Raw genomic sequence first — 27,969 nt, 5'->3', positions numbered from 1 at the left:
AATGATGATAATAATAATAATAATAATAATAATAATAATAATAATAATAATTTTATTTAACTATGTTAAACTAAGCTCTAAAGGGCCAACTCAGATTTGTCAGGATGGTGAAGAACAATTAAGAGTTTAAAGTGAAAATTGAGATAAGATAATTAAGATAGATCAGAAGGCTGATAACAGTATTCTGTTCTAACATAATAAAAAAGGAAAAAACTTTCTGTTGCCACCTCTTTTAAAGCATAGTAAAGACTGGTAGAATCTACTTGAAAACACACAGCCTAAATCTGTTGTAATAGAAGTTACAGTTTCACACATTTGAATGGGCATATTTCATGGTGGCAGTTGGAGGCATAAATTTCAGCTTGCTGTGATTCAGATTAATTGAACGATAACCTTGTAAAACAATAGAAGACTTAAAAAACTCATGTTGTGTTACAAAAACTGATGAACATGGAAAAGTGAGGCACAGAGGAATTGTGTGTTTAGTCACTGACTGGGTCAATAGCAAGGTCACCCAGTGAATCACCTTTCTGTTCACTAATAACAAACAGAGAGGCTCTTATCAGCTCTAAGTAGAATTTTATAAACACAGACCCTACTCCAAAGGTGCTGAGTTCCATGCATGCAGCAGAACTTCCCCTTCCTCACTGGCGCTGACCATATTGCTGAACAAGGCACTCTCAAAATTGGGGGAAGCCTCTGAAAAAACCTCAGATGCAGCAGGAGAATATGTTGTCAACAGAAAGGACAAGTGTGAAGCACATTTAAGCCTTCATATCTAAAACTCCTCTTTTGACTATGGCATAGTAATAAACCACGCTTCTTTCTAACTCTACCATGAAGTGCAAAACAGACTTTTATTTTACTCTTTGCTTTTATAGCAGACCCAGATGAATTTTGTGTTCTGCATTGAACAGAGTTTGAGACAGGAGAGTTTTATTGCTTTGACACATGGTATTACAGTAATTGTATAAAATGCATTATTGTGTGATATGGCTAGAGGGAAACAATAAATAAATAAATTTGTATTGTATTTTATATTTTAAGTGCGTTTTAAAATGGCATTTTAGTTTTTTTAACTGGTTGTAATCCACCCAAATACATTAGTTATTGGGCGGATTAGAAAAGCACTAAATAAATAAATATAAATACCGTAGGTATTGTCAAAATTTCAGCCTACTTACAATATTGTTATCCTTGGACTTCAAGCTTCCTGTGTCTTCTGCTGCAGTGATGCTCTGGCCACTTTACTTCAACCATACCTCCCCAAGCACGTAACTCGGCATGCGTGTATGGTGGTTGGTGGTGGTAGGAATGGATCAAAATAACACTTTCATTGAGGGTGGTAAAGCTGCTGCTGGTTATCATTCTAACAGTAATAACAAAGAATTGCACTTACTGATTGTGGGTTTTATCTCGAAACAGAAAACGTTTATGTTCTCTGAGCTTTACTATCACAGTCATCCAAACTGTACATGGCAGCAACATACCTATCTTCCGATATGGATCTACCCTGACCACGTGTAAAGCTGAGTAGGGGTGTGATTTTAAATTGCAAAAGCGGTGCTAAATCTCTTCACTTCACCCCAAGCTACTTCTCTCACAACCGGGCTCACTTCTCATATTAAATTCTGCCTGGAGAGAGGAAAATGATTGCTGTGTCTGTTCAGCACCCATGTTCCCTATTGCATTTTAAGTCCCATCGCAACACTTGTTTTACACACAATCAGGGCAACCCCATGTTTCAAGACATGTATCAGCCACTCTTGTGTGTAGCTTGGTTCATAGTGTGACTCCTGGAAAAGGAAGAATGTACAGTGCTCAAGGCTATATGAGCATTCCTATACTGTTGACTTCTGTTTATCATTGATGTCCTCACAGTTCTCTTTCTTGATGCAGATGGATTACTAACTGCAAAATCTGTTGTGTGCTAGTGAGTTTAAAATGAATTAAATGGAAGAGAGCAGAAACTAGAGTAGTATGAAATAGCAAATAAATATCACAGTTGATAATACAACCAGATGTAACAGACTTGGAATAAGAAATTTAAAGGTTTACTTGTTGAGTATAGTAATGGTTAGCTCTATTCAAGTGAATGGAGAAGTTGTTTGTAGACAGATAAATTACATGTTTAAAATCAGTTGAATAGGATTAGTTTTGCTGAATATTGTAAGTTCGCTCTTTGGAATACAGTGTAGAATAAGATTTTGCTTGAATTTGAGATATGTTTTGTATATTTTTCAGGTAAAGTTTGGAAACACCACATTTAAGACAGATGTGTATCCCAAATCTCTCAATCCTCAGTGGAATTCTGAATGGTTTAAATTTGAGGTAAATGGACCACAAAAATAAACTATGTACATCACAGACAAGCGAATTATTAAGCCCAAAGGTACTGCTCTATGTATAATATTTTTATACATTTGCAGCAGTTGCCTAGTTGTACGTTCCATTAAATAGTGTTGAATGACAAAGGCATATGTAATAAAGTGTGTTGAAAACATACACTGGGAGTGAAAGGTGATGTGAGGAAAAATAAATACGTAAGAATGTTTTTTAATGATAGCTCTAATATAAATTTCCTAGCAAAGTGCTGTCTGTTTTTTCAAATGGCAAAAGGGATATTTATAATATTGCATTTTAGATAAAATAACATTGAAGTGATATCTATAGTAATGGGAAATAAAGGTGAAATGAAATACGTATATCTCTAAATGCCCATCAGAGTCTGCAAAAAGCCCAAATTCTATGGAGAGAATTATGAAAATCTGGCAAATCTGCTAAAGTATTTTAATTTCACTTCAGTATTTTGGAAATGTTGCAGAATATGGTAGAGGCAGTGGTCTTACATTGTTTTACATTGAAAGTAAAAGGGAAATAAACTTATAAAGGAAGGAAGAGGGAATGTTGAGGAACATGGGCATGAATGCGGATTTGTATCTGTTTATACTTGCTCTTTGACCTTGGGGGAATCCCATCCAGGCCCCTTCAGTATCAAATATTGGCTGGAGAAGAAAAGAGGAAAAGTGCATGAGACTGAGGCTCATTCACCATGGTTTACTGCTATGTGAACAAACCTCAGTTCTGTGCTCTCTCCCCTGACATGGTTCTAAGGAGGAGATTGGAAGTACCTGCTTCTCTTTTCAGTAACCACAACTTATTGCTTATTCCAAATTGGGTCAAAATTCAGGTAGTTTAAACTATTATTAGTCAGAACAAGCCAGGGTCAGACCATGGTTTCTGATCCTCGCATGTTCAGACAAAACATAGTTTAAACTAACTGCAGTTCCTTAGTCACATTGAACTATAAACTAATTAGTTGAAGTCAGAAGCAAATGTTTCTGATCTCTTTGCAGTTGGGATGGAGGAGGAGTGCGGGAGGGGAAACAGGTTCATGCAAATAATATTAACCCAGGTCACTGTTCATAGAAGCCATTTAAAAACAAAAGCTGAAATTCATAGATTTCTTAAACCTACAAATTCCATCTGTGCTGCTTTGCAATACAAACTAGGAATTTTTAATGAAGTTTTAATGCAAAGTCTCCTTGTGAAATGTTGAATCTTTGTATTGCTTTTTTTAATTTTCTAGGTGGATGATGAAGATCTACAAGATGAGCCTCTTCAGATAACTGTCCTTGATCATGATACTTATAGTGCTAATGATGCCATAGGAAAAGTTTACATTGATATTGATCCTCTCCTCTACAGTGAAGCAGCTACAGTTATCTCTGGCTGGTTTCCAATTTATGATACAATTCATGGTAAGATTGTTTTATTGTTTGAAAGTATATTTTTCTTGAACCTTTTAGAAGGTTGGAAGAAGATTAACTGTGCTGTTCAAAATATATAAATAATTTTGATCTAGTCTGAGGCATCTGTTGTTGAGTTTGTCAGTGTGGTATGTAAATATGTGATTTCAAAGGTGAAACAAAATGTCATTAAAAAAATTTCTGTTCAGAGTTATGCTAGTTTGTTTGTTACGAATTATAGCACCGAAATGTCTCCAATAACATAGAAAGAAATCTGGTAAAATCTCGTAAATAAAACTTCAGGCAAAAATAAAAGCATTCTGTGCAACATGTTTTATGTGGTCCCTGTTGTGTTCTTAAAACTCCTTTAAAGTGTAGTCTTAGAAAGGGCATCCTTCTTCAAGGGCTTGGGTTCAAAAATTATTTATGGGAGCCATGTGTCTTAATTTCTCAGTGTAATAGACCTAGGTTACAGCATGGCCTGTACTTGTTTCCAAAAAAACATGGCACAGCACGTAGGGTCATTAAGGATGTTGTCCCAGAGCCAGCCTCCTGATGAACTTACTGACTCTGTCTCATCTTTCAATACACTGGAGTTCAAAGCCTGGTGAAGAGAAGTGGTGAAACAGTAGGTTTTACATGACCCTGGGCCTTCCGCTGTGCTTGCAGCCAGGGCACAATTATGAAGGTTTTGCTGTACTTGTGGCCAAGTTCAGTTCTATTCTTGCCATACTCTCAAAATTCTTCACTGTTCTACATTGCAATACCTTTCCATGATGCTGGCTTCCAAGAAGTCCTAATACATCAACTTTTCAGCTTGCTAACTCACAACATATATTACCCATGGCTTTCATGTGATATTTCATGCAGTAGATATTTCATGCAGTAAAAAAAACTAGCAAGGTTTTTTTTTTAAAAAAGAAAAGATTAAGCAACTTCGTGGATCGATCTATTTATCAGCAGCTCTTAACTATATAGCTAATTGGAACCTCCATATTTACAGGCAGTATGTTTCTGAGTTACTAGGGACACACAACAGAGGATGATATCTCAATCATACTTTGTGCCTAAGCTTCCACAAGATCAGGAGTGGGAAAGGCAATGCTGAACTAGATGGACGTTGATCTGATCCAGCAAGATCATTTTTTAATTTATATTTTTGAAAAATCTGTGCTGGCATCATTTCCTCCACTACCAACACAAAACAAAGCCTTGCATTTTACTAGCTGCTGCTAGTGCACTTTTCTGTTTCCTTCTTTCCACCCTTGCTGAGATAAAGTAGAGACCTTCAGCATTTGCAGTCTCTGAAGCAAAAAGATTCCAGTCTTTTGTCTCCCTATCTGAGGGGAAGTTCTGTATTCCACATGACATGGATACTCACCTTTATGGGTATTTCTCAGTTCCCTTTTTCTGAAATACACCAAGGCATTATACCCCATCTTGAGGACCACTTTATCAGGTCATCACCCCTAAAATACTATAAATTTGTTGATATTTCCATTAGATTTTTTTAATGAACCTTAGTACCTGGCCTAATGCAATATCTTCTGCTGATATATAAGTTAGAATACTGTGATGTCACAGTAAAAATAATATTTTAGTGGTATTTAAGAATAAAATACAGCATATTAGCATTCTGATTGCCAAGTGAACCTGTGTAGTTATTAAGATCTTCCTTTGTGCTCTTTTTATGGATTCACCTCTGTCTAAGGTGAGGCAGAAGGACCTTCTCTAGTGTAGCACCCTATTGTCCAGAGTGTTTTGTTTTTAATTGGATTCTTTATCTGGCTTTTCGTGTACTTGCTGCTCAGATTTTACAGTATTTTTATAGATTGTTTTTCTGTTTGAACCACCTTGAGAGGGTTTGGCTTGAAAGATGGTATTCCAATAATCAGGAAAACCTATTTCTGTGTTCTAATACAAATTCTCACTCTCTCTCACATGGTTTTTATACACAGGTATACGTGGAGAAATCAATGTGGTGGTGAAAGTAGATCTCTTCAATGACTTAAACCGTTTTCGACAATCATCGTGTGGAGTAAAATTTTTCTGCAGTAAGTCTAAAAACATTTTGCAAAATTTTTTTGTGTGAAAAATGAGAGAACTGCTGAACTAACTATATAAAACCTTTTAAAGATTTACGCCTCTCAAATTGTTGCCATATTGCCTAGGGATGATGGGAGTTGTATATCTGGGGGACATTTGCTTTATACTTAGTATTGGTAGTCCTAGGCCGTGTCTACACCTAGGGAGGGAATTATTAATTATTTTTAAATGTTTTAAAAATGTAAACATGTTTTTTTAACAGCTACATCTATTCCAAAGTGTTATAAAGCTGTCATTATTCATGGGTTTGTGGAAGAGCTGGTGGTTAATGAAGATCCAGAATATCAATGGATAGACCGAATCCGTACACCGAGGGCGTCAAACGAGGCCAGGCAACGGCTTATTTCATTAATGTCAGGTATTTATAATATCAGTTAATGCCTTAAATATACACATGGAGCTTAATTTGGGGTTCCATTAATAAAAGGCTTTAAATATCGGTATCTGTATACATAATTCTTTTGATATATGTATGAAAACGTAGTCAGAAAAAGCAATATTGTATGTAATAGATGCAATGAAAGCTGTAAGGGCAATGGAATGGCATTTTCATGGGGCACTAACAAGTTGCCAACAGAAAAGTCATATTAATAGTAACTCGTAAGCGTTTCACCTGTTAACATATAACTTAATCTAACAATAATTTACAAACAGATGCAATGATTGCAACTTGGTGTGGTGATTTCTAGTCTGTTCTGAAACTGTAGCTGATGTTGTAAAGCAGCCACGTATCCTCTGGTAGGTTGGAATTTCAAAGGTCATTTTGGTTTGTTGAACTATTTGAAAGGACATTGCAAGACGATAAACGTAGGCACCAAATGTGTGGAGAGCTGGTCTTAGCCATTAGTTCAATTATATATTTTTTCATACAGTTGGAAGCTAATTCAGCCCACAGTTGTATGTTATGAATCATTGTGTTGTCACTGTTAGTAGTGCTGGAGTTAGCAAAAAAACAGAGAAATGTTTACTTTAACACTTCTAAAATTTTAAAAATCTGTTGTATGCTTATTGAAATATTATATAATTAATTGATGCTGGTGGGGATTTTTCTTGGTTTCTAATCAATTTATTTAGTTTGTTGCCAGTAGAGAAACAAGCTCTCTCCTTATTTTCTGCTCGTTCCCTACCACCCCCATGTACTGTATCAGAAGTTTGGAAGTGTATTTTATGTACATCCTAACTTCTTGGTACCATTTTGTATTGCCCATTTGATCTTCATGGTGGTTTTCAAAGACATTCGTTCTATTTTTGTCTAAAATTAATTAATATTGGCAATTGCAGGAAGAGAACTAATATCTATAGCTCAATCCTAAACAGATTTACTCAGACGTTCAACCTAAGGCTGGTTCACAGTTCTTCCTAACTACACATGGAATGTGGTTATGAAACCAGATGGAGGAAACTTAATGTGAACAGGGCTGAGTTATAGCCACAATTATGCAAATAGCTGCAAGCTTGCTTTGTATTATTGCATCTGCTAGGAAAGTACTCATTTTTAAAAAGAAATTTATACTTTATATTTCAAAGAAATCTCAAAGCAGTGAATAAGCATATTATTAAAAGTTAGAATTAAAACAATTAAAAACAACGACAGCCAATATTTTTCGCAACGACCTGAGAAATGAAATGCAACAACGGTCCTAGTATCCTTTTAAAGATTAAAAACCTACCTGATATGAAAAGACTTCAGCATACTAAAACATACAAAGGAAAGAGTTGGTTCACACAAAGCCCAACCCCTGGTTTAGTGCGATGTGCACAACTAGAATGAATCCAAACGAAGCCTCAGGCTTGTATTGTCCCTCCTCATAGAATCATAGAATAGCAGAGTTGGAAGGGGCCTACAAGGCCATCGAGTCCAACCCCCTGCTCAAGGCAGGAATCCACCCTAAAGCATCCCTGACAGATGCTTGTCCAGCTGCCTCTTGAAGGCCTCTAGTGTGGGAGAGGCCACAACCTCACCAGGCAACTGATTCCACCGTCGCACTGCTCTAACAGTCAGGAAGTTTTTCCTGATGTCCAGCTGGAATCTGGCTTCCTTTAACTTGAGCCCGTTATTCCGTGTCCTGCACTCTGAGAGGATCGAGGAGAGATCCTGGCCCTCCTCTGTGTGACAACCTTTTAAGTATTTGAAGAGTGCTATCATGTCTCCCCTCAATGTTCTCTTCTCCAGGCTAAACATGCCCAGTTCTTTCAGTCCCTCTTCATAGGGCTTTGTTTCCAGACCCCTGGTCATCCTGGTTGCCCTCCTCTGAACACGCTCCAGCTTGTCTGCGTCCTTCTTGAATTGTGGAGCCCAGAACTGGACACAATACTCTAGATGAGGCCTAACCAGGGCCGAATAGAGAGGAACCAGTACCTCGCGTGATTTGGAAGCTATACTTCTATTAATGCAGCCCAAAATAGCATTTCCCTTTCTTGCAGCCATATTGCACTGTTGGCTCATATTCAGCTTGCAATCTACAACAATTCCAAGATCTTTCTCGTTTGTAGTATTGCTGAGCCAAGTGTCCCCCATCTTGTAACTGTGCTTCTCGTCCTTCTGTACAGCAAGAAAGAAGGACTTTGGCAGAGTTTAGATTCACTTTTTGTGAAAGCTGGCCTGCCATTACGTACAAACCAGAGATTGTAGTTTAAAGCAAACTCTAGTCATTCAGTTTCTAAACAAGCCAACTTCAAACCATAGGTAGTTTAGCTGGCTTGTTTGGCCAGAATTTGGCCACTGATATTTGATTTGTACGTAATAATAAGCCAGCGCTTGTGGAAATTAAAGCTAAACTCTTCTGAAGGCCTCCTGCCAGTTGTGTAGGCAGAGGGGAGGCATACAATCCTGGTGCTTTGCTTGGACTTACTCAGGTGCGCCCACATGGCACTAAATCATAGTTTAGCTTAGGCATGTTGAATCTCATACCCACAGTTCAAATTCAGTCCTTTCGTGTTCCCCAGGTGGCCACACCTTCTTCCCCAGACCCCACCCCTGGATACCAATCTTTTAGTAGTTTCATAGCTTTTGATCAGGTTTTTCCTCTCCAAAAAGCTTGAAATGACTCTCTTATGGCTTAGTTAGTATGGGTCATACTAGAGCTTCAAGGGTCCAGGCGTCTTTTGCATTTGCCCCTGCCCACCACTGTTATATAGCCCCTTAGAGCTTCTCTATGGTTGCATTTGGCTGTCGTTCTAAAAGAGGTTAAACACCTGTACTTTAGCATTATGTGCGGACCTGCCCAAAGCATTTGTATCTGGAATATCTCTGATGGTAATGAGTTCCATAGGCACTGGGCCATCGTAACTTAAATACAGGCATGATCACTGAAGCAGCTGCCAGCTCATTTTGCATACAATCCTGTTCCTGCTAACTCTTTTTCCATTTGGCCTTGAACCTGCATGCATGAATGTTTAGCAGTAAGAACAGGATGAATGTTTAACGTGACTGACTTAGTAATAAATCCTGTAGAATCAATAGGACTAATAAATGAGCATCATTGAGGTACCTTTCTATCCACTCCATGTTTAGAGAGAACAAAAGGCCTACAGGATCCTGCAGTGTTGGGAATTGTAGGCCTTTTTTCTGTTTAAACATGCATAGGATTGCACCCTAAGTTGGTTATTGGTTTTCATGTGTCTACAAACACTTTTTTTTATCCTTTTAGTAATTGTTTTTAACATATTGTTAGAGACAGTTAACTGTAGTCAGTGTAAACAATAGTGTAAAACCTGTCTGCCGGAGAACTAGAGAGAACTCTTCTGGACACTCCATTGCCTTGAGCAATGTTTAAAAAACACTTTTTCTTTAAAGTACAGCCTATTCTCTCCCCCCTCCTCCCTTTGCACACTTTAAAAAATGCTTGCTTTGTCACATGTACTTTTGCTCTTTGGAGTAGGGAGCAAACTGCACAAACATTTAGTTCTGCAGATTGTGGCAATATGTGTAAAAATATGTAAAGATAACACAGCTTCTGTCTTAAAAATGTAGCGCTTTTGTCTAGCTAAAGTTTCCATGTGCATTAGTTTTTGAATTTGATTCATCAAATTCTACATTCAGTCTCTTATTGCAAGAGCAATAAGATTCTAAATTCCACTGGAAAATGGCAACAAATGTTTACAAGCATCCAGGTTCTAACCTATAGGAAAGCACTTTCTGTCTCATGCTAGTGACTTTATAGTCCTATCACACATGCCCTACTCTTAGCACATATTCCTAGGGTTGTGTTGTTTCATTTTCTACGCATATCATTTCCCCCCGTTTTTGGCAATGACTGTCTGTGCAATCTTACGCGTGTTTACTCTGAAATTAGTCCCACTTTGTTCAGTGGATTTTACTTCCAAATAAATCAGTATAGGAATGCAGTCCAGATCATTATTATATCCATACGGATAGATATTTCTTCCAGATATTTTTTGGGTGCTAAACTTAGTGCTAAGAATTCGTGTTAGTAGCCAAGTGGGTCATCCCTGGGCCAATCACTTTGAAGCCAAATCAAAGCCACCCACAAACAAATTTATTTATTTATTTATTTATTTATTACATTTCTATACCGCCCAATAGCCGGAGCTCTCTGGGCAGTTCACAAAAATTAAAAACATTCAAAGTATAAAACAACAGTATAAAACCATAATATAAAATACAATTTAAAAGCTCAACCAGATAAAAACAGCAGCAATGCAAAATTACAAATTTAAAACACCAAGTTAAAATTTATTTATAGACTGTTAAAATGCTGGGAGAATAAGAAGGTCTTCACCTGGCGTCTAAAACCATATAATGTAGGTGCCAAGCGAACCTCCTTAGGGAGCTCATTCCACAGCTGGGGTGCCAAATGGTAGGATTGCACATGTCAGCTGCAGCCCTAAGGTATGCATAGGTAAATAACATAAGTAAATAACATTCAAGAACCCTCTAAGTGGGTTAATGTCCCCTCTGGATGGAAAACGTAGATTGTGTATATGTGCGGCCCTAAGAACTGAATGCAGCCCAGTGAGGCACCAGCACAGATGTCAGATTTCAGCTCTCAACAGATCTAACCAGCATGGCCAATAGTCAGGTGTGATAGGAACTGGAGTTCAACAATATGTGGAGGGCTATCCCTGCACTAATTTATTTCTTTATTTATTTAATTACATTTATATACCGCCCCACAGCCGAAGCTCTCTGGGCGGTTTACAACATTTTAAAATAGTAAACATTAAAAGTATACAATTTAAAAACACACACACTCACACACACATAAAAACAGTATAAAAACAACAGTATCCATTTAAAAACAACAATTGTGGGGTCCATTAAAAACAAACTTAACGTTGTTAAATGCTGTTAAAAAGCTGTTAAAAATGCCTGGGAGAAGAGAAAAGTCTTGACCTGGCGCCGAAAAGATAACAATGTTGGCGCCAGGCGAGCCTCATCGGGGAGATCATTCCACAGTCGGGGGGCCACCACTGAAAAGGCCCTCTCCCTTGTTGCCATCCTCCGAGCTTCCCTCGGAGTAGGCACTCGGAGGAGGACCTTAGATGTTGAGCGCAGTGTACGGGTAGGTTCATGTCGGGAGAGGCGTTCCATCAGGTATTGTGGTCCCAAGCCATGTAGGGCTTTATAGGTTAAGACCAGCACCTTGAATTGGGCTCGGAAACATATAGGCAGCCAATGCAAGCGGGCCAGAATCGGTGTTCTGATTATACTCCCTAATCAGAGCAGGGAGTGAAGAAGAGGGGGAGAGAGAAACGTAATGAAAGGTAGGGGGAAGCTGTTGCATTCATCACACTTCTGCAGGAACCTGTAAAATATTTTATGTGCACATGTACTTGGGAAGATGGCCTTTGAGTTGCACACTTCTGGAAGATGGAGACCTGTTTAAAAATGTAAATGAATGCTGCCTACCTTGTGACAGTTCAGTAGGTTCTCTTGCCCTCAAGCTTGTCCTGTTATCAGTAGTTGAGATAAATTTAAAGCTAATTGCTGGGTGATCAGTTTGTAATTCTTTTGCAGGGGAACTGCAAAGGAAGATTGGTTTGAAGGTACTTGAAATGAGAGGGAATGCAGTTGTTGGCTACTTGCAGTGTTTTGATCTGGAGGGAGAATCTGGACTAGTGGTACGAGCCATAGGAACAGCCTGTACCTTGGATAAATTAAGTAACACACCAGCATTCTTACCCGCATGTAATTCCCCATCCAAAGAAATGAAGGAGTAAGTATGACAAATGTTCACTGGAAAGAATTTTTCATATTTGCTGTTCATACTCATACAGTTTTACATCATTTTATTTGCCTGTTTTGATTGCTCTCTCTCTCTCTCTCACACACACACACACACTTCTCTTCCTTGTTGATAAGTTACTGTGAATTGAGAAACTTGATGCATTCAAAATGAGTTGTTCATATTCTTCGACCAGGTCTTGCAGAAATAAACCTTGATTTGACAAATGCCTTTGCATTAATACCATATGTAATTCTTGCAGCTGTGTAACATACTGAAGATGGGATGTGCCTCTTCTACATTGCAGCTTGAGATGCTTGTATTTTTGTTGGTGAACATGCATCACTGTTTGTCTTTCAGGAACTTCTACAATGGGGCTGTTCAAAATCCCATGGGAAAGCTGTGGGGGCGGGTGTGGCTATCATTTTGAACATGGGTTGTTGTGCTTTGCAAACTTGGAGAGTGTGTTATGCGAGGGTTAAACAATCTGAGGGTTGTTTAACTCTCACATTACCCATGTTTCCTGGGTTCGCACAACATGACAACATCTGAGTGGCAGGTGCGCATACAACCTGCTAATCCATGGGCGCTATGGCTCATTCTGGGTTAAATGTGGGGTGTTATCCAAACCCAGTCATTATTACATTTTCTCATAGGGCTTACTATTTTTAATACTTTTATTCTGGATGTATCTGCTGTGCATTTACATGAGAGGGAAGTTAATATAATATTTTTGTTGTAGTGTGAACATATTCTGTAATTCTGTAAGTTAATAATGTAAGTTAATGGTATCAAGTTCTTATAACTACCTGTGGTGCTGTCCTCTCTTATTGAAAGCGAATTCAGTTTTGCCGTCTTTGACTTGAAATAGTAGGCTATCAGCCAGCTCTCAGTTCAGTAGTAGTTCGTGGAGTTCAACTTTTAACATGAGCCAAGTGAAATAAAAATAGTAGAGTGCCAATCTGAAAGCACCTTATTTGGGAAAGTTAAATGACCGGAGAAAATGCATCAAGTTACATTTTACAGCATCATATAGTAGTTTACGTGCCTAAGAGATAGAACAACCAGCACATGTTTTTCTGTGCAAAAAATATGGTTATCCTAGCCATATCATCTGAACTTCCCTGTTGAGAAATAATTAGTGTCATAGGTGTGTGTACTGATATTAAAACCACCTTCAGTTATAGCACATACTTTCAATATAGTTTGCAAGTTGCTATCCCTAGCATTGCTGAATTTTACGTTCCACACACTGTTCATTCTGTACTGTAATATCTGCTGACAAGCTATTGGAGTTGTGTCTTCTGCCAATGCAGGCAGTTATGCTTGTGACTTTCTGCTTCCATACCACTGTAAAGTTGGCAGCAGTTTTATGAGCTCTTTATTTATTTATTATTATTTATTTATTACATTTTTTATACCACCCAATAGCTGAAGCACTAGACGTATGTGGGATGTTCTGAAAATAATTCCTGTTTGAAAGCTGAATACAGAGTGGCACGGTTTGGACAATAATTCCTGGCTTCATTCCCAGTTCTTCCCTGGCCCATCTTCTTTTTCCATCAGCACAAAGATGCTGGCTTGTGTTAAGTCAGGGCATAGGATTCAACAGTGCCTTACTACTGGAGGCAAACACCACTGGTTGCTGGTGTGGGCCTGTGGCCGGCCCTGGCGGCAGTGCACACTGGACTCCACTGCTGGAGGCAGTGATATAGTGCTTCCAGGGCAAGCCCCCAAATAACTAGAAGTGTACGTTTCTGGAAGGCACAACCAGCCCCTTCCATAAACTTGTGTCTCTGCTCGTTTGGGGGCTTACCTACGGAAGTTCTATATTGCTGCTGCCGACAATGAGGGATGCACACACACCAGGAACCAGCAGGGTTCACCGCCATTGGATCCTACCCAGTTCCTTGTTTCATTCAAACCTGGGAATCCTGGCTGAGTACTGATTTAATAATCATCATGGATCAGCCACAAAAAGTTGGTGGCTGATTGTCATAAAAATGTAATTGCCAAAGCAGTTTGGATAATATCCCAAGAGAAAATGCTGCATCATAGCTCATCACTAAAGATGAAAAGCGTTATGTAGAAGATGGAAAAATATCAAACTGAATTATTTAGAGTCAAAGTGGACTTAAAGTTTTCATTTGGCATTTAATGAACAAAGCATATTTTGTAAGGTAGAAACATTTTTTTAAAAAAATCTTATATATAGATGTCTAGAAAAAAAATGCTTTTAGGTTTAATCAGTAAGAAATTGCTGTGTGAAAGGCATATATCAAAATTATTTGTATATCATTTTAAAAGTATATATTTTCGATGTGTTTTGATCATGAAGAATTCTTTTAGAAGTCAAGATTGTGAACCTAGATTTATGAAATAGCAATTACTATTGACATATTGGCAGTGAGGTAATCTTTCAGAAATTGTATAAATATGGTCTGATTCAGGAGCCTAGTAGCTTTTTTGATATTGAAGCTCATTGCCTGTAATACTGCCAGACAACTTTATAGAGAAGTCTTGGTAAGCAAAATGGACTCTGCACTGCTCTTTTGTAACCAGAAAAGTGTTTAGGAAATGCAACTTTAGTTGCTTTTAAATGCTTTAGTACTTGTATTTTAATTGGGAATTTGTATTTGCATCAATTAAAGAAAGAAATAAGATTCAAAGGTTCCTAATTACTAATTACTTTAGTCCTTGACCTACCATAGTTTGCAACTACCAAATAATCCTAGGTGTACACTTTATTTAAGAAGTGTTTTCATCTGCTCTAGGGAGTTAACAGGCAACCAAAGCCTCCCAGAGTACTGAATAATAAGCAGATAGCTCAAGCAAAGTAAAACTGAAACATCAGGAAAATAAACCCTAATCCCATCCTGGTTTTTGTTAACTAACATTAGGCCAGAGTTCTCCAGTTCAGGTGTAAAACGGAACTCTGGCTTAATACAAGCCAGGTTCTTTGCACTGAAGCCAGCTGGAGGAGCACTCATTCCCAGTTTCATCAAGCATGGTTTATGAAGTCTGGAATAACAGGGCCAACGTATGACCAAAGTTAGTCTGTTTTTAATGTTAGCAAAACTGCTATTGCACTAGTCAAATAAAAAAGTGCTTCCAAATGATCTCATCAACATTCAACATGGATGGTTTATTTGAATAGGTAATCAAATCAAGAATCCCTGTGAATTTTTCTACCTGCAGATGACACTGGCCATTTATTTCTGTTTTAAGCGAGCCACCAGTATTATTAAATATTACTTTGGCTTTTACTCACCAGCCTATACTTGTGTTTGCAATGAACTGCCTTCCAATGTGCAGGGAGCTTGGGAGAGAGTATGGCAAAAAAAAATTTTTTTTTTTTTTAAAGGAAAATTTGATTCCTTCCCCCCACCCCCACCCACCCCCGGCTGTTTTTTGCCTTTTCCAAATACCTGTGCAAGTAAGAGCTCAGGGGAGGATGTTGAACTACAGGGCATCATTTTCATCAGAGGGCAAAGGGCACTCATCCCTGGCGAGTGAATTTATGGATGGTTAAGAGCTACCATGTGATTTTTTTAAAAGCCGAAGCATTCTTTTGCCTGACACCATGACACCACCCATATCTTTGCAATGTTTTGAGGCTATTTATAGCCGTATGATTTAACCAAATCATGCAATTACCACATTGCTTTTACATAACTAATAGCCTGCTAACTTTCTTCCTACATTTATTGTCATTCCATCTTGAAAAGAGAATGGAAACATCCCATTCGGTTGTACCTTCCATGTTAAGTTGTTTATGTTTATTAGAAACAGAATCAAGCCAGTCAAATTAATTGCCTTGAACCCAGGTTTCAATACTCCCAAAGTTACCAGGACCCTACTGCTTTTTCTTTCTTCCCAACTAACCCATTGCCATAGGTATCATTACACTACTAACAAGGTAATACTTAGTTGCTTTCTTAAGACTTTATATTTACTCTTTCGAGCAGGGGTGTAAAACTCAATTGAGTTGGAGGGCCAACTTCCCCACTGCGTAAGAACCCTGGGAGCCTTGTCCATAATTTTTTTATCAAAAGAAAATGTCAGTCACACACCACAATTGAAGAACATCAGTCCCTCAAACTCCTCTTCCTGATGCCCCCACTCACCCATTACAAGTGTCACTGTCAGACATGTATCCTAGACAGGGAGAAAGAAGACCATGAAGGACTGTCTGATTACTTCCTGCCTCATTTCTCCATCATGAGCATAATTAACTTGCTCCATTCTTGCCTTAAACATCAGATAATGTTGGTTGCAAACTAGAGCCATTTCAGCAGTGGAGCTGCTTGTAAGTAAGCATGCTAGACTGTTATTTGTGGCTTCTTGGCCCAGAACATAACTGAATTTTGTGGAAAGTGGCAAGGGTTCTGTGGGCCGTATTGGGGACCCCAAAGGGTCTGATAAGGCCCTCAAGGCTTATGTTTGACACCCCTGCTTTAGAGCCTGCTCTTTTAAAAAAAACTTCCAATAAGTAGAACACCCTAAAACAATTCTTAAATGTAACTTTGCAATCTGTTGTATGTATTTTTTTTCTTTCCTTCCACCTTGGCTGCAAATTCTCTCAGGTCTCCGCTGGTTCATCCACCGAGCCATGGATGTCGTTCGACTCACAACAGTCCAATTCACACTGCTACTGGCTCACGGCTTACTCAGAACTTCTCTGTGTCTGTTCCCACTCTCATCTACACTGGTACGAGACTGCTCAGACTCAGAAGCTGGGAAGAGACAGGCCACAGGCACATTGACCGCAAAGGGCAGGCAGGCAGGCAGTGTAGGCAGGTACCACAATTTTTCTCAGTGGGAATCCTTCTCCTGGAAATAAGTACTCTAGTGATCATCTGATAAAACAGAAGACAATAGGAGACTGGATGGAGCACATCTTTAGCGTCTCTCTGTACTTTTTACTTTGGTGTGAGTGTGTTTTTCCTTCCAGTAATAAGATGAGATTTGCATCTTAGGTTTCTCTCTTGTTATGGTGGTGGTGGGGAATTCACATCTTGATTGGGCTTCAGGCTTAATCATGATTTCAAAGACGTTATGTGGAAGAAGTCTTGAAATGGACGAAAAGGTAAGGCAATGTTAAATGTAGCAGAAATTATCAATACAATGGTATCAGTATGGTTTTCCTCTTTGCTTTGTTTTTAGCTGTGGCACACTGCAGATGCTAACGGATAAGGAAACATTTTTTCTTGGAAATATATATATATGTGTGTGTGTGTTATATATATATAAGTGTATGTGTCTCTGTGTGTATATAAACACACAGATATATAGTTTGCAATCATCACTTTTGTTTCCCTTTTTAATAATCTGGTTGAAAAAGCATATTGCATTGCTACCCTAAGTCATAGTGTCTGATGGGTTTTACTTTCTTTGCTTATTTTTCTTGATTTTTGATGCTTTATGCGTTAGCTGTGGTTTTTGTTTTGTTTGCTAACAAATAATTGCCATCTACCTGCACAATGCTTAGTTGGTAAACAAACTTTTTTTTATGTGCCTTTTGGCTTCACAATCCAGCTTCACACTTCAGGACAACTATTGGCCCTGCCCCGTCCCTATCCACATACAGGTGTTGGGATCATGCTGCTGTCAGCCCGGTCCTTTGGCATAGGATCACTGAATATTTTTCCACCTTCTTCTGGCAGGATTCCTTTCAATGAAGATCCCAATCCCAATCCTCATTCATCAGGACCCTCCACCCCTCTGAAAAACCAAATCTATTCCTTTTCACCTTCCAAGTCCTACAGTCGACAATCCTCTTCTTCTGACACAGATTTGAGTTTGACACCCAAAACTGGTAAGGTGCTTCCACCCACTTTATTTTGATTTTATTTGTTTTATTTAATTTGTGTTGTTTCTATTTTAGCTTTTCACTCGCTCCCTTTCTCTGTTTTTTTTGGCATGTAAGTTATTACAACAATCCAGAAATAGGGGATTTCTCCTAGTACAATAAAGTTTGAAAGTATCTATTTGGGTAAATCTATGGATTAATGAATTGTATAGCATATGGACAGCTTCTGCAATTTGACATATAACACATCAGCATATAATAAAATGAACAGAAGGAATTGTCTTTTAATTTCCTCCACATCATATTGCAAATTATGGAGATAAAAAGTCGCCATAATATGTTGGGGAGATAGTTTAGCATGTCTTTCTAACCATGCACAAACCGAAGACTAACCTCCTCTTAATCTAAAAATGCTTACTTGTATCTACATATCTTTATAATTAATCTTCTGTTTGCAAACTAGAGACGTAAAAATATTACTGGTTGGCTGACGGCTGAGCTGCTTCCAAGCTACGCATAATTAGTGTAGATAACTTTTGCTTTAAAATAGTATTCAGTTTCTATTAGCAGCTTATGTGTTTGATTTAGAAAACATCTTATGCTTTTAATTTTCATAATTCTGTTTTATATTTTTGCTAAACCATATATTAAGATATGACCAATTGTTTTATATATGGAGGGTATGCATGCTAAATGCAACCATCCCTTAATATTTGCTGTTTTACTCTGCCTGCTAATTCAGTGGTTCTCAAAATGTGGGGCAGGCTTCCCTTAAGCATTGGGCACCTGGAGAAGGGTAGGATCCTAAAATAGGTGGTGCTTTTCTTGACCTCCATCTAAGACTTGGGTGGACAGAGTGCCACCCCCTTACAGAAGACCCTAGCTGATCCACATTGGATTTGGATTTGAGCATTAATGTCTCACCCTTTCAACAAGATTTGGAAAAAGGGAACCCAGAAACAGCTTTTGATTTATTCCTATGATGAGTCTCTGTGCCAGAGTTGGGAGGGGTTCTGTACCTCCTTTAAGATGTGTGGGGCTATTATTCCAATCCACAGGTCTTTGCACATACCAGGAGGCAGCATGCACACATTTGAATATAAGGTTCTTTGCAGACTCACCTGTCTGGGTTGGTAGAGGGAGATCCCAAAAGTTAGTATATGCTTGAAAGGAAGCCCGGCTTCAAAATGTTTGAGGAACACTGTCCTAACTACATGGCTGTGCCCATACGTCTTCATGTAATGTACGTTTGCTGTTCTATTTTTTAAAAATGGTCTGCAAGAAAGTACTGTCACAGTTTGGTTGGTTGTTTTTAAAGATTCGTTTTGGGAAATGTTGTGTATGATGGTTTAGAATACTTTTAACCTGTTATTTTTCCTGGTATGTGTGTGTTACTTTCTATTGTACTTGAAAATTACCTAGGTGCAGTTAGTAACAGATTAGGAAATGTGTCTTAACTTTCTGCCTTTTTATTTCTTAGAAGTGTTGCTTCTTTAAAAGGATACATCTTTATGTTGGATAAATTTGGCAGCAAAAAGTATGCTTGCTGTTAATTTTGATTGATATAAAAGGTCTCCATACAAATAAATGGCTCTTTTTGGCTGTTGAGTTTAGAGGACAAAAGGATTTGACTAAGCAACATCTAGTTGCAGAAAGTATTCTAATATTCCTGAGTGTCTGAGAAAGACACATGCATACACTATATAAAACAGTCTCGTTCAGATGATTATATCCCAGTTTAATAGGCCAAGAATGAGCCTTTTGTCTCAGCTCACATCTGCTTCAATCCTCCCTTCTTATGAGCTAAAAAACAAATCAGGAAGTCTTCAATTATAGTTTTCCATTTCATCAGAACTGGGAAGCTACAGGTTATGGCTTTAACAGGCCAGGATACGAACCCATGGTTTGAAGTTGGCTTGATAGGTTGCCTTGTTCCGAAGCCATTAACTATAGTTTCCTGGTTCCAATGAAATAGGAAGCCATAGTTACCTGAAGACTCAACTAAGGAGCAAAGTGGCTGTGTGTAGGGACAATGGGGTGGGGGAACAAAGTTTGTTCATATCTGGACTTATCAAGCTGAGATACAATTGTCCAAATGCAGTTGCACACACACACACACACACACACACACACACACACACACACACACACAGAAGAAATGGTACATATGATATGTCATATATCTCTAATGCAGTGGGGAGATCTGATCAACATGGCTATAATCTTGCATACACTTAAAATGTTTAAATCTCAATAGGATTTCAGTAGGCCAGTGGCATAATTTTGCAGACCATGATTAGGATCCAGAGCAACCCTAGTGCACCCATGCATGGGGAAGGTGGGTCCATAGTTTCTGCTGATTCCTTCCCTTCATCTGCAGCTCCCTTCTATCACATTTCATGCCATTCCTGAAGTCCCCTGACCCTTTTCATCGGCTGCAGCAGGAAAGCAGTGGGGGAAAAAACATTCTACAGGGTTTTGCTTGCAATTCATTGGATCCAAGCTTCTGAAAGTAGTTACATGAGACCAAGGGGCCTTAAGACATTTTTCCTTAAACAGCAGACTCTCCTGTAGTGCATGACTAACTCAAGGAGCTTCAAAAGTGGCTCTTAAATCGCCATTCCAAGAATGACAGTAAAAAAAAAGTCCACTAGTATCAGCATAAGCCTAAACAGTTCTGAGAATTCCAATTCATGTCTTTACCAAATAGAACATAGCAATGGGGAAGAAGATGTGTTGTCTTTCTAAATCTTTCTTTGGTGTATACGAGCTTAGAAGCAGAAGAAGCGAAGATTAGCTGTCAACAAAGATTGTGTATAGGGGATTAGAAGTTTAGCATTACAGGCTCCTTATACAATCTTCAAAGCACTCTGCTGATGCACGTTCAGAGTCTTAAGTTGTGAATTGTGCTATTTTTGGCAACTAACAAAATAATCTAACTAATAAAGACGTTGGTAGTTGCTTTCCTTTGGTGATTACCCTAATATATATGTGGAGGAAATTGAGAAGATGGGTACTCCTTTATTATTATTATTTAAAAATGTTGAATATAAACTTTGATCTACCCTTTATGTTTAAGGCTCTAAAAATAAGCTGCTCTCTGGTTAACATTCAGAAAATCCAAAATCCTTCTGAAAAACTTACATTTCTTAGACTCTAGAAAATAGCTGTTAATCATCGGCAAACATGTCCAACTTTTGGTAGCAATTAGAAATTGAAATAAAAACTAAATCACACAAAAAACATTCATTCCTTTTAAGTAAAGAGGAACAGTGTATTTAAAATACCATTTTAATGTGCTTCTCATTCACATTGTAGTTCTGTATTTGTCATTTCATTTATTGTATGTTTGTAATAGTTCATTCATATTTCGCTAGGTTGTCGGTTAATTTTTACAAAATTCGTTTCTTCTTGATTCATTTTGCTTTTCTCCTTCTCATTTCTTTTTAGTCACTTTCTGAAATCTATCATCTCTTCTCTACCGCTTCCCTCCACAGCACTTTCCCCACAGGGACCTAGGATTTTCCTGTTCCCCAGTTCCCCAACACTATCTTGTGGTTCCCCACAACTTAACCAGCCCTGTCTCCTTCTCTCTGGGTCTAGCCCTAACCCTCTTCACTCTAGCCATGTCAACCCAGTTCTGAGGAAAAGTGTTTCTTTCACTGAAGAGCTGCTTCTGGCTGCTTCTGGTAGGATCATTCTTAAATCGCCTTGCTGTTTTTTTAGTAGACTTTGCAGTGGCACTCATGATTTCTCTGCAAATACCCTTCCCCCTTTAAACTTTGAAAACTGCTGGCTACATGACGATTACAAAACTCTACTCTCCAAATGGATTTTTCAAGTTAACTTGATTTTTTTCTTTAAAGTTTGGTAACCATTTAAAAGGAAACTCAACGTTCTTATAACATAGATTTTTCTCCTTTTCCCTCCAACAACTTCACCAAACATTAGTAGTAATTGGCCTGGTTTTTCATCATTAGGTGGTGAAAACAATCATTCATTTCCTGACATTCGTTCCTCTGTTTTCATTTGGAACAAACTTTCTTCCTCTCCAGGTCATTCGTATTATTCTGACCATCATGTGGCCATCAGCCATATTTGTTTTCTGTACTGTATGTTCGGTTTTAAAGATCATTCTGAATGTTTGCAATATGCACATCTGTTTTGCCTGTTCTTTCACTAGATTGTTTTGCTAAATGCAAACTTTGTTGGTGTTTGTTGTCTAACGATAGCGTTTTGGTTGTCCTTTTCTTGGGAGAAATATATTTCATCTCCACAAATAGCCTTCATTCCATTTCTGCCTCTGTTCTTAGTATTGTATAGTCCCTTATAAGATAGATTTGATTGCAAAACATAAAATTAGATTGATTTAATATTACAGAAAGGGACTATATAGATGCTAATATTTGTTTCCTTATCCAAAAACAGCTAAAAATATTTCCTTAAATACATTTTTTATCCTTATACTAAGATTCTGGCACTTTTAATACAGGTGAGAAAGACTAGTGACATATAGATTACCAACATAGGTTAAACCACTTGTAAGTCTGTTTCCATTTGCATTGTTTGCATTTGTGAACTTGCAAGTGTTTACAGATTTTCAGCCATAATTTCAGATGGTTGTACAAAATTAATAACTTGTGGATGGGAAAGTTTAGACATCCCTAAATTAGATAAGCTGATAACATTTTGAGTTTTGTTACTTGCTCTATTTTTAATTAATTATACCATTGCCAAGTATTAGGATGGTTATAAGTATCTTCATCACGATACAAATTGTAAGGACTCTCTGGCTGTATTTAAGATATTTATTGTGCCTGTGATGTTCTGTCTTTTAAACACACTTGTGCTTATGTGCAAGGCCTATTTGTTTCATTTAGGCTTGCCCAGAAGCCATTTCTGATGGATTGCATCCTATGAGAGAGAACACACATTTCTTCTCAGATTCACTGGAATTGTTAGGTAGGAATAGCATGACATCGGAACCCAGGATTATGCTTTATTGCACAGAAATAAGCTAGGCTTTGTTTAATGCTGATTTATTATCCTGGTTTGCTTGGGTGCAAGAAATCAAAATTCTAGGAAGAGATACCACAGTAAGCTATCCCTGGTTGCTTTGTTTACCCACTGATTTATGGTTTAATAAACCAGAATTCATGGCTTATTGTTGGATGGGAATGCAGCCATTGAGTCAGAACATTGGTCCATTTAGGTCAGCATTTCAGACAGGAGTCTTTCCCTATTCTACCTAGAGATGCCAGGGATTGAACCTGGGACCTTCTGCATGCCAAACATGCACCCCTTACTAGTTCTTTTAGATGACATTATTATGTAATCACCGATATGGAATATCCCTAAAGGCTTTGATACTTTAGTCCATGGTGGGGAACATGCAGTCTGCGTGTAGCTCTTGCCATGCCTGCCGTGGCCCCCACACCCTGAGGAAAATCAAAAGTTAGGTTAACTTTTCTGGCACTCCAGAGTGCTACAGGCAACATTTTTAAAAAATCTTGTTTGGGTTGCCTGGCAGACTGCAGCCTGTGAAGGGAGGGGTGTGTGTTTGGGTTGTGTGAAAATGGCCCACAGGCCTCCCAAAGTTGCTCACCCCTGCTTTAGACCTTGAAAACAAATTCTTTGTAAACTCAATGTTTACATTATAGGTATGTTTTTCAAACAGTTATGTAGGCTTATTTAATTATCATATAGTACAAATTTGTAGGGGTCTCCTATAAGCCCATATCCTAATGTACAAGGTTTAAACTTCTCAGACTGGTAGCTGCGATAGTTTGTTGAAGCTGCAAAAACAACAAAGAGTCTTATGTCACCTTAAATGTTACAACATTTATGGCATAAACTTTTGTGAACTACGGTCCACAGTATACTGCTATTGTGGAGCAAAATGTTTTGGGTACTCTGTAAATTAACTAACTTTTAAAAACAGGAGTACAAAAATAATCTGAATAATGTCAGGAGAGTCATTATTGGACTAAGTAGCATAATCTTTAGCTAGTGGTACACTGAAGCTTACACCTAATTCACCCACAATCCAAGCTACCCTGACTGAAATTTTAATTGTAATTGATGACCTATGTGTGCAAGTTTAACTCAGAATCCTATTGGCTGACGTTTCCCAGGATTATCCATGAAAGAAATATCAAACCATATTTAAAACTTGCAACTTCCTACCTACACCAAATCCCTTTAAACTTTTCCGTACACATTGACGTTACACTATTGGATAAATAATAAGACATATTAGCTCCTCTGCAACTAGAAAGAAGGCTGAAGCATCCTGTTCTTTCCCCAGCAAATATATGTAGCTTGTATAAAGGTAAATTGTTTTGGTTTTCTGACTCTTGTGAGTTTAGGGTTTTATATTTCAGGCTACATTTGCCAGTAAAACATGTGCCATGTTTTTATAAATAAAGCATCAGTATAGTATATCATTTGACTGTTTGATTTGGCTGTTACTTATATGCCGATATCCTTTAGGAATGGGCAGTGGGAGTGCTGGAAAAGAAGGGGGGCCATTAAAAGCTCTGTTAAGACAACAAACTCAGTCGGCTCTGGAGCAAAGGGTAAGAAAAGCATGATAATTCTATTTTATACTTGAGTGTCTAACAGTGCAATCCTATTCATGTCTACTCAGAAATAAGTCCCATTAGGCTTACTTCCTGGTAAATCAGAATAGGGTTGTATCTTAAATGAGTCACTTTGGAAACTTTCCTTTATCAACTGCTTAATATTTCCTTTTTCATTAAACAACTTTTATCAACCTACTTCAATCTTGCACTGTATGGGATGTAATCTTTGTTCACATGAGTGAGTTGAATGCACATCCAGATCAAGCACAAATCTAGTATATGTCTATGTTCGTTTTTTTCTCAAAATTTGATGAGCAAGCTCTATTTAGTATCCCTTTTTACTTCGTCAGATTCTAGTGAGCCTTAAAGTTAACTATGCAGAATTTTAAAAGCCAGATCTTCATTGGGGAGCAGTGTCAAAGCAGAGAACCTCCCTCCCTGCGCTTTAAGCTCATACTGTTAACTAGATATAAACTTGAACTATAATTTTATTCTGCTTACTGGTTCTGAAACCAAACTGGGAACCTGGACCTAATTGATACTCTTCGTGAATTTCAGATTTCTTCACTAAAGGCTTATTTTTTCTTGGATTTAGAGGACTATACCAAATATTATATGCTTGAAGCTATATATGTACACTCCTTTAAAATGTGGAATAATTCTAAAATGAATAGCAACATTAAGATTATATAAGTGGATGATTCTCTTTTCATTTCTTGTGTTATCCATTGCTAAGGGAGGATCGCCTCATAGGTTCTGTAGAAGGCGGGTATGTTCCAAATCCTTGTGTGACATTTTCTTTAAGCCCTCTCTTTCTGTGTTAACTTCATTTTGAGAACCTTTTCTAGCTTGGAGTTTTTATTTTAGGAATTTGGAGTTGTTTGGTTTTGATAACATATTTTCACCAGATTCGTTTTAGAATCCTTCATATGTAAAATTAAAAATATTTCTCCTAAGATCATTTAGCAAATGCAAGTCCTCCTGCTTAACCAATAGTCCGCATGATTGTACATTTATTTTGACTTTTCATTTCATTTTAAATAGCAATTCTTAGTTTTTGTTTTGTAATGTTTAATTTGAAAATTAACACACAAAAAGTGTTTACCTTGTGCCCCTGTCATAGTAATTTAGATATTTTGTTTTTGGGTATTGATTTGTTGTTTCAATTGATATACTAAAGTTTTTTTAAAAAAATATTTGTTTTAAAAACTTATAATAGTTAATTTGTTTAAGACATAAACCACTGCAAAATGAGAAAACTTTCTGATGTCTAGCCTTAAAATGTTGCTTTAGAACTTTAAACCTTCCCACATAATAAGCATATAACATGTGATGATATGTTTGGGTCTATGTCATATTTGGAAATAAGGTTGAACTTTACACCTGCTTCCATTTTCTTTTGTCAAATCAAACCATATGTTAGTCATCTATAGTGCAAAACACCAACAATGATGCTGTATCCCCTGCATTGATTTTCATGAGTTACACAGCAGAAGTGTTTTATTGCACCCATAGCCTGTACCAGTTTTGTGGGCTTATAGTATGAGCAAATAATGTGACTAGGACAGAGTTTTAAAGGAATCATCTCTAGGGCTAATTCTGATGATTATTTTCCTACTTGGCATTTATCAAAGAGATATAGGGAAACTGCTGACAATACAATGAAAGGTCATTCTGAACTGGATTAAAGGTACATCTAGTCCAAAATTCTGTCCTAAAACGCCTCCCTAGATGCCTTCAAGAAGCTCTCGAATGGGAAATATTCTAATCAAAGTTTACTAGTGCTCATGTACTAGTGCTCATTTTTTGAAATGTTAATTTGTGTGGTAGGAAGAGGAGCTGAGATGTGAAAGCATAGTCATGAGGGGATTTGGAGTGTCTCCTATGCAAATGTATTTTGCAATCTTTATTCTGCCTCCGTAATTGGAATTCATGAAAGATCTATCGATCTGTAGCCATTAATTAGGAAACCAACCTGCACAGTTAGAGAACATGTAACTCTGAATACCAGATACAAATGAAAATCAAATCTACTGTCATAGGACAGAGCTATGTAGCTTATTCAGTAGTTAGGAATCACTGGTGAATAAGCTACATGAACTCAAATATGGCAGGTGCCAAATTAAAGTTAATCAATGCATTGGCCCAGTTCGCACACAGTGGACAAATCTCAGGCTGGTGTTCTTTTCTCCTCTTTTACAGTCAGAAGGAGGAGGTTGGAAATTTTCTTTTTAAATTACCATATTTCTTCGATTCTAAGACACACTTTTTCCCCCATATAAACATCTCTAAAAACGGAGTGCGTCTTAGAATCGCGGATGCGATTATTATTCTTAGAATCAAACCTTTTTTTCTGTTGGTGGTACTGAAATTAGTGTGTGTCTTACAATCGATGGCGTCTTACAATCAAAGAAATATGGTAACCATGTTTTAGCATTAAGTCCGAACCCTAAACTGTGGCTAATCTTAACTATGGTTAGTGATGAAAAACCCAGATGATGACGATGATGATGATGATTATATTTATTTGTATCCTGCCTTTTGCCCAATGCTGGGCCTCAAGGCGGCCTTACAAAGTTTAAAATATACATGGGTGGGTGGGTGGGGGAACAAAACCATAAACATTTAAAATATACAACAGATATTTAAGACAGTAACATAGATGGAGGGCTTCATAAATTACAGTTTGAAATTGGCTTGTTTATTTATTTTATGTATAGTATGTATTGTATTTCTATACCAGCCAATAGCCAAAAAATGACAAAAGATTAATGTTTAGTACAGGGGTGGCAACCTCAAGCCCAGGGACCAAATTTGGCTCTCTGGGAGTCCCAATCTGGCGCTCCAGGTTTCCCCAGATAGCCCTGCCCCCTTCCCCTGATCCCACTACCTTTCCCCAAACCATTGATTTTTGTGTGTATTTCTGGCTTTGGTGCAGTTTTTCCACATTCTAAAAGGTTGACATGCCTCCCCCAAGCCTTAGTTACTGGCAGCAAGAGCTTTATTCGAAAATATGCTAGAATTTTTAGCAATTTTGTGTGTGTGTGTGTGTGTGTGTGTGTGTGTAATTTTGGCCCTGCCTATTACTGGAACGCAGCTCCCAAGAGCTTCTCTGAAATTGAATTCGGCTCTCAGACTGAAAGAGGTTCTCCACAGTTTAGTCCTATGTGCAAATGTAGCTGCTGTAGTGATAAACTCATAACAATATTTTTGAGATGGCTTTTGAAAAATCATAATAATGTCGTCATAAAATCACAAGAGTTGGATATTTTTTTTACCTTTCATTTCTGATCTCTTATCCCCCTTTCCCATCTCATTATAAAATTGCATTAAAAATCATGTGACACTTAGGTTTAAAGAACAACAAAATACCCCTCTGCAAAATATTCTCAAATGCTGAAAGTTCCACTTTCATTTGAAGGCTTTGTGAAGTTCTTTTGAAGTTTGTGCTTGGCTTGTTAATGGCTTCCCCCTCCTCCCCTTTCCCCCACCTGGTACTGATTTTACTCTCTGAGGAAGAATTTTGATGC

The 27,969-nt window shown here is 37.8% G+C and overlaps 1 protein-coding gene across 17 annotated transcripts in view; it reads left to right on the top strand.

Annotated features, from left to right (window-relative positions):
• C2CD5 (C2 calcium dependent domain containing 5) overlaps positions 1–27,969 on the top strand; it is a 99,532-nt gene that overhangs the window by 9,267 nt on the left and 62,296 nt on the right. For 4 of the 17 annotated variants that reach the window (XM_063134741.1, XM_063134739.1, XM_063134736.1 and 1 more), the window contains exons 2-8: positions 2,245–2,331; positions 3,590–3,761; positions 5,708–5,803; positions 6,058–6,213; positions 11,836–12,034; positions 17,710–17,861; positions 24,348–24,433. In XM_063134741.1, the coding sequence (XP_062990811.1) occupies positions 2,245–2,331; positions 3,590–3,761; positions 5,708–5,803; positions 6,058–6,213; positions 11,836–12,034; positions 17,710–17,861; positions 24,348–24,433 (948 nt within the window). Of the gene's footprint in view, positions 1–2,244; positions 2,332–3,589; positions 3,762–5,707; positions 5,804–6,057; positions 6,214–11,835; positions 12,035–15,474; positions 16,755–17,709; positions 17,862–21,352; positions 21,545–24,347; positions 24,434–25,175; positions 25,209–27,969 lie in introns of those variants that run through there. The other 13 variants (XM_063134742.1, XM_063134737.1, XM_063134740.1 and 10 more) reach the window with 6 other exon arrangements.

This window comes from Elgaria multicarinata, chromosome 9 (genome assembly GCF_023053635.1).
Source record: "Elgaria multicarinata webbii isolate HBS135686 ecotype San Diego chromosome 9, rElgMul1.1.pri, whole genome shotgun sequence".
NCBI classification, from domain to species: domain Eukaryota; kingdom Metazoa; phylum Chordata; class Lepidosauria; order Squamata; family Anguidae; genus Elgaria; species Elgaria multicarinata.
This window is presented reverse-complemented; position numbering and strand designations above follow the sequence as displayed.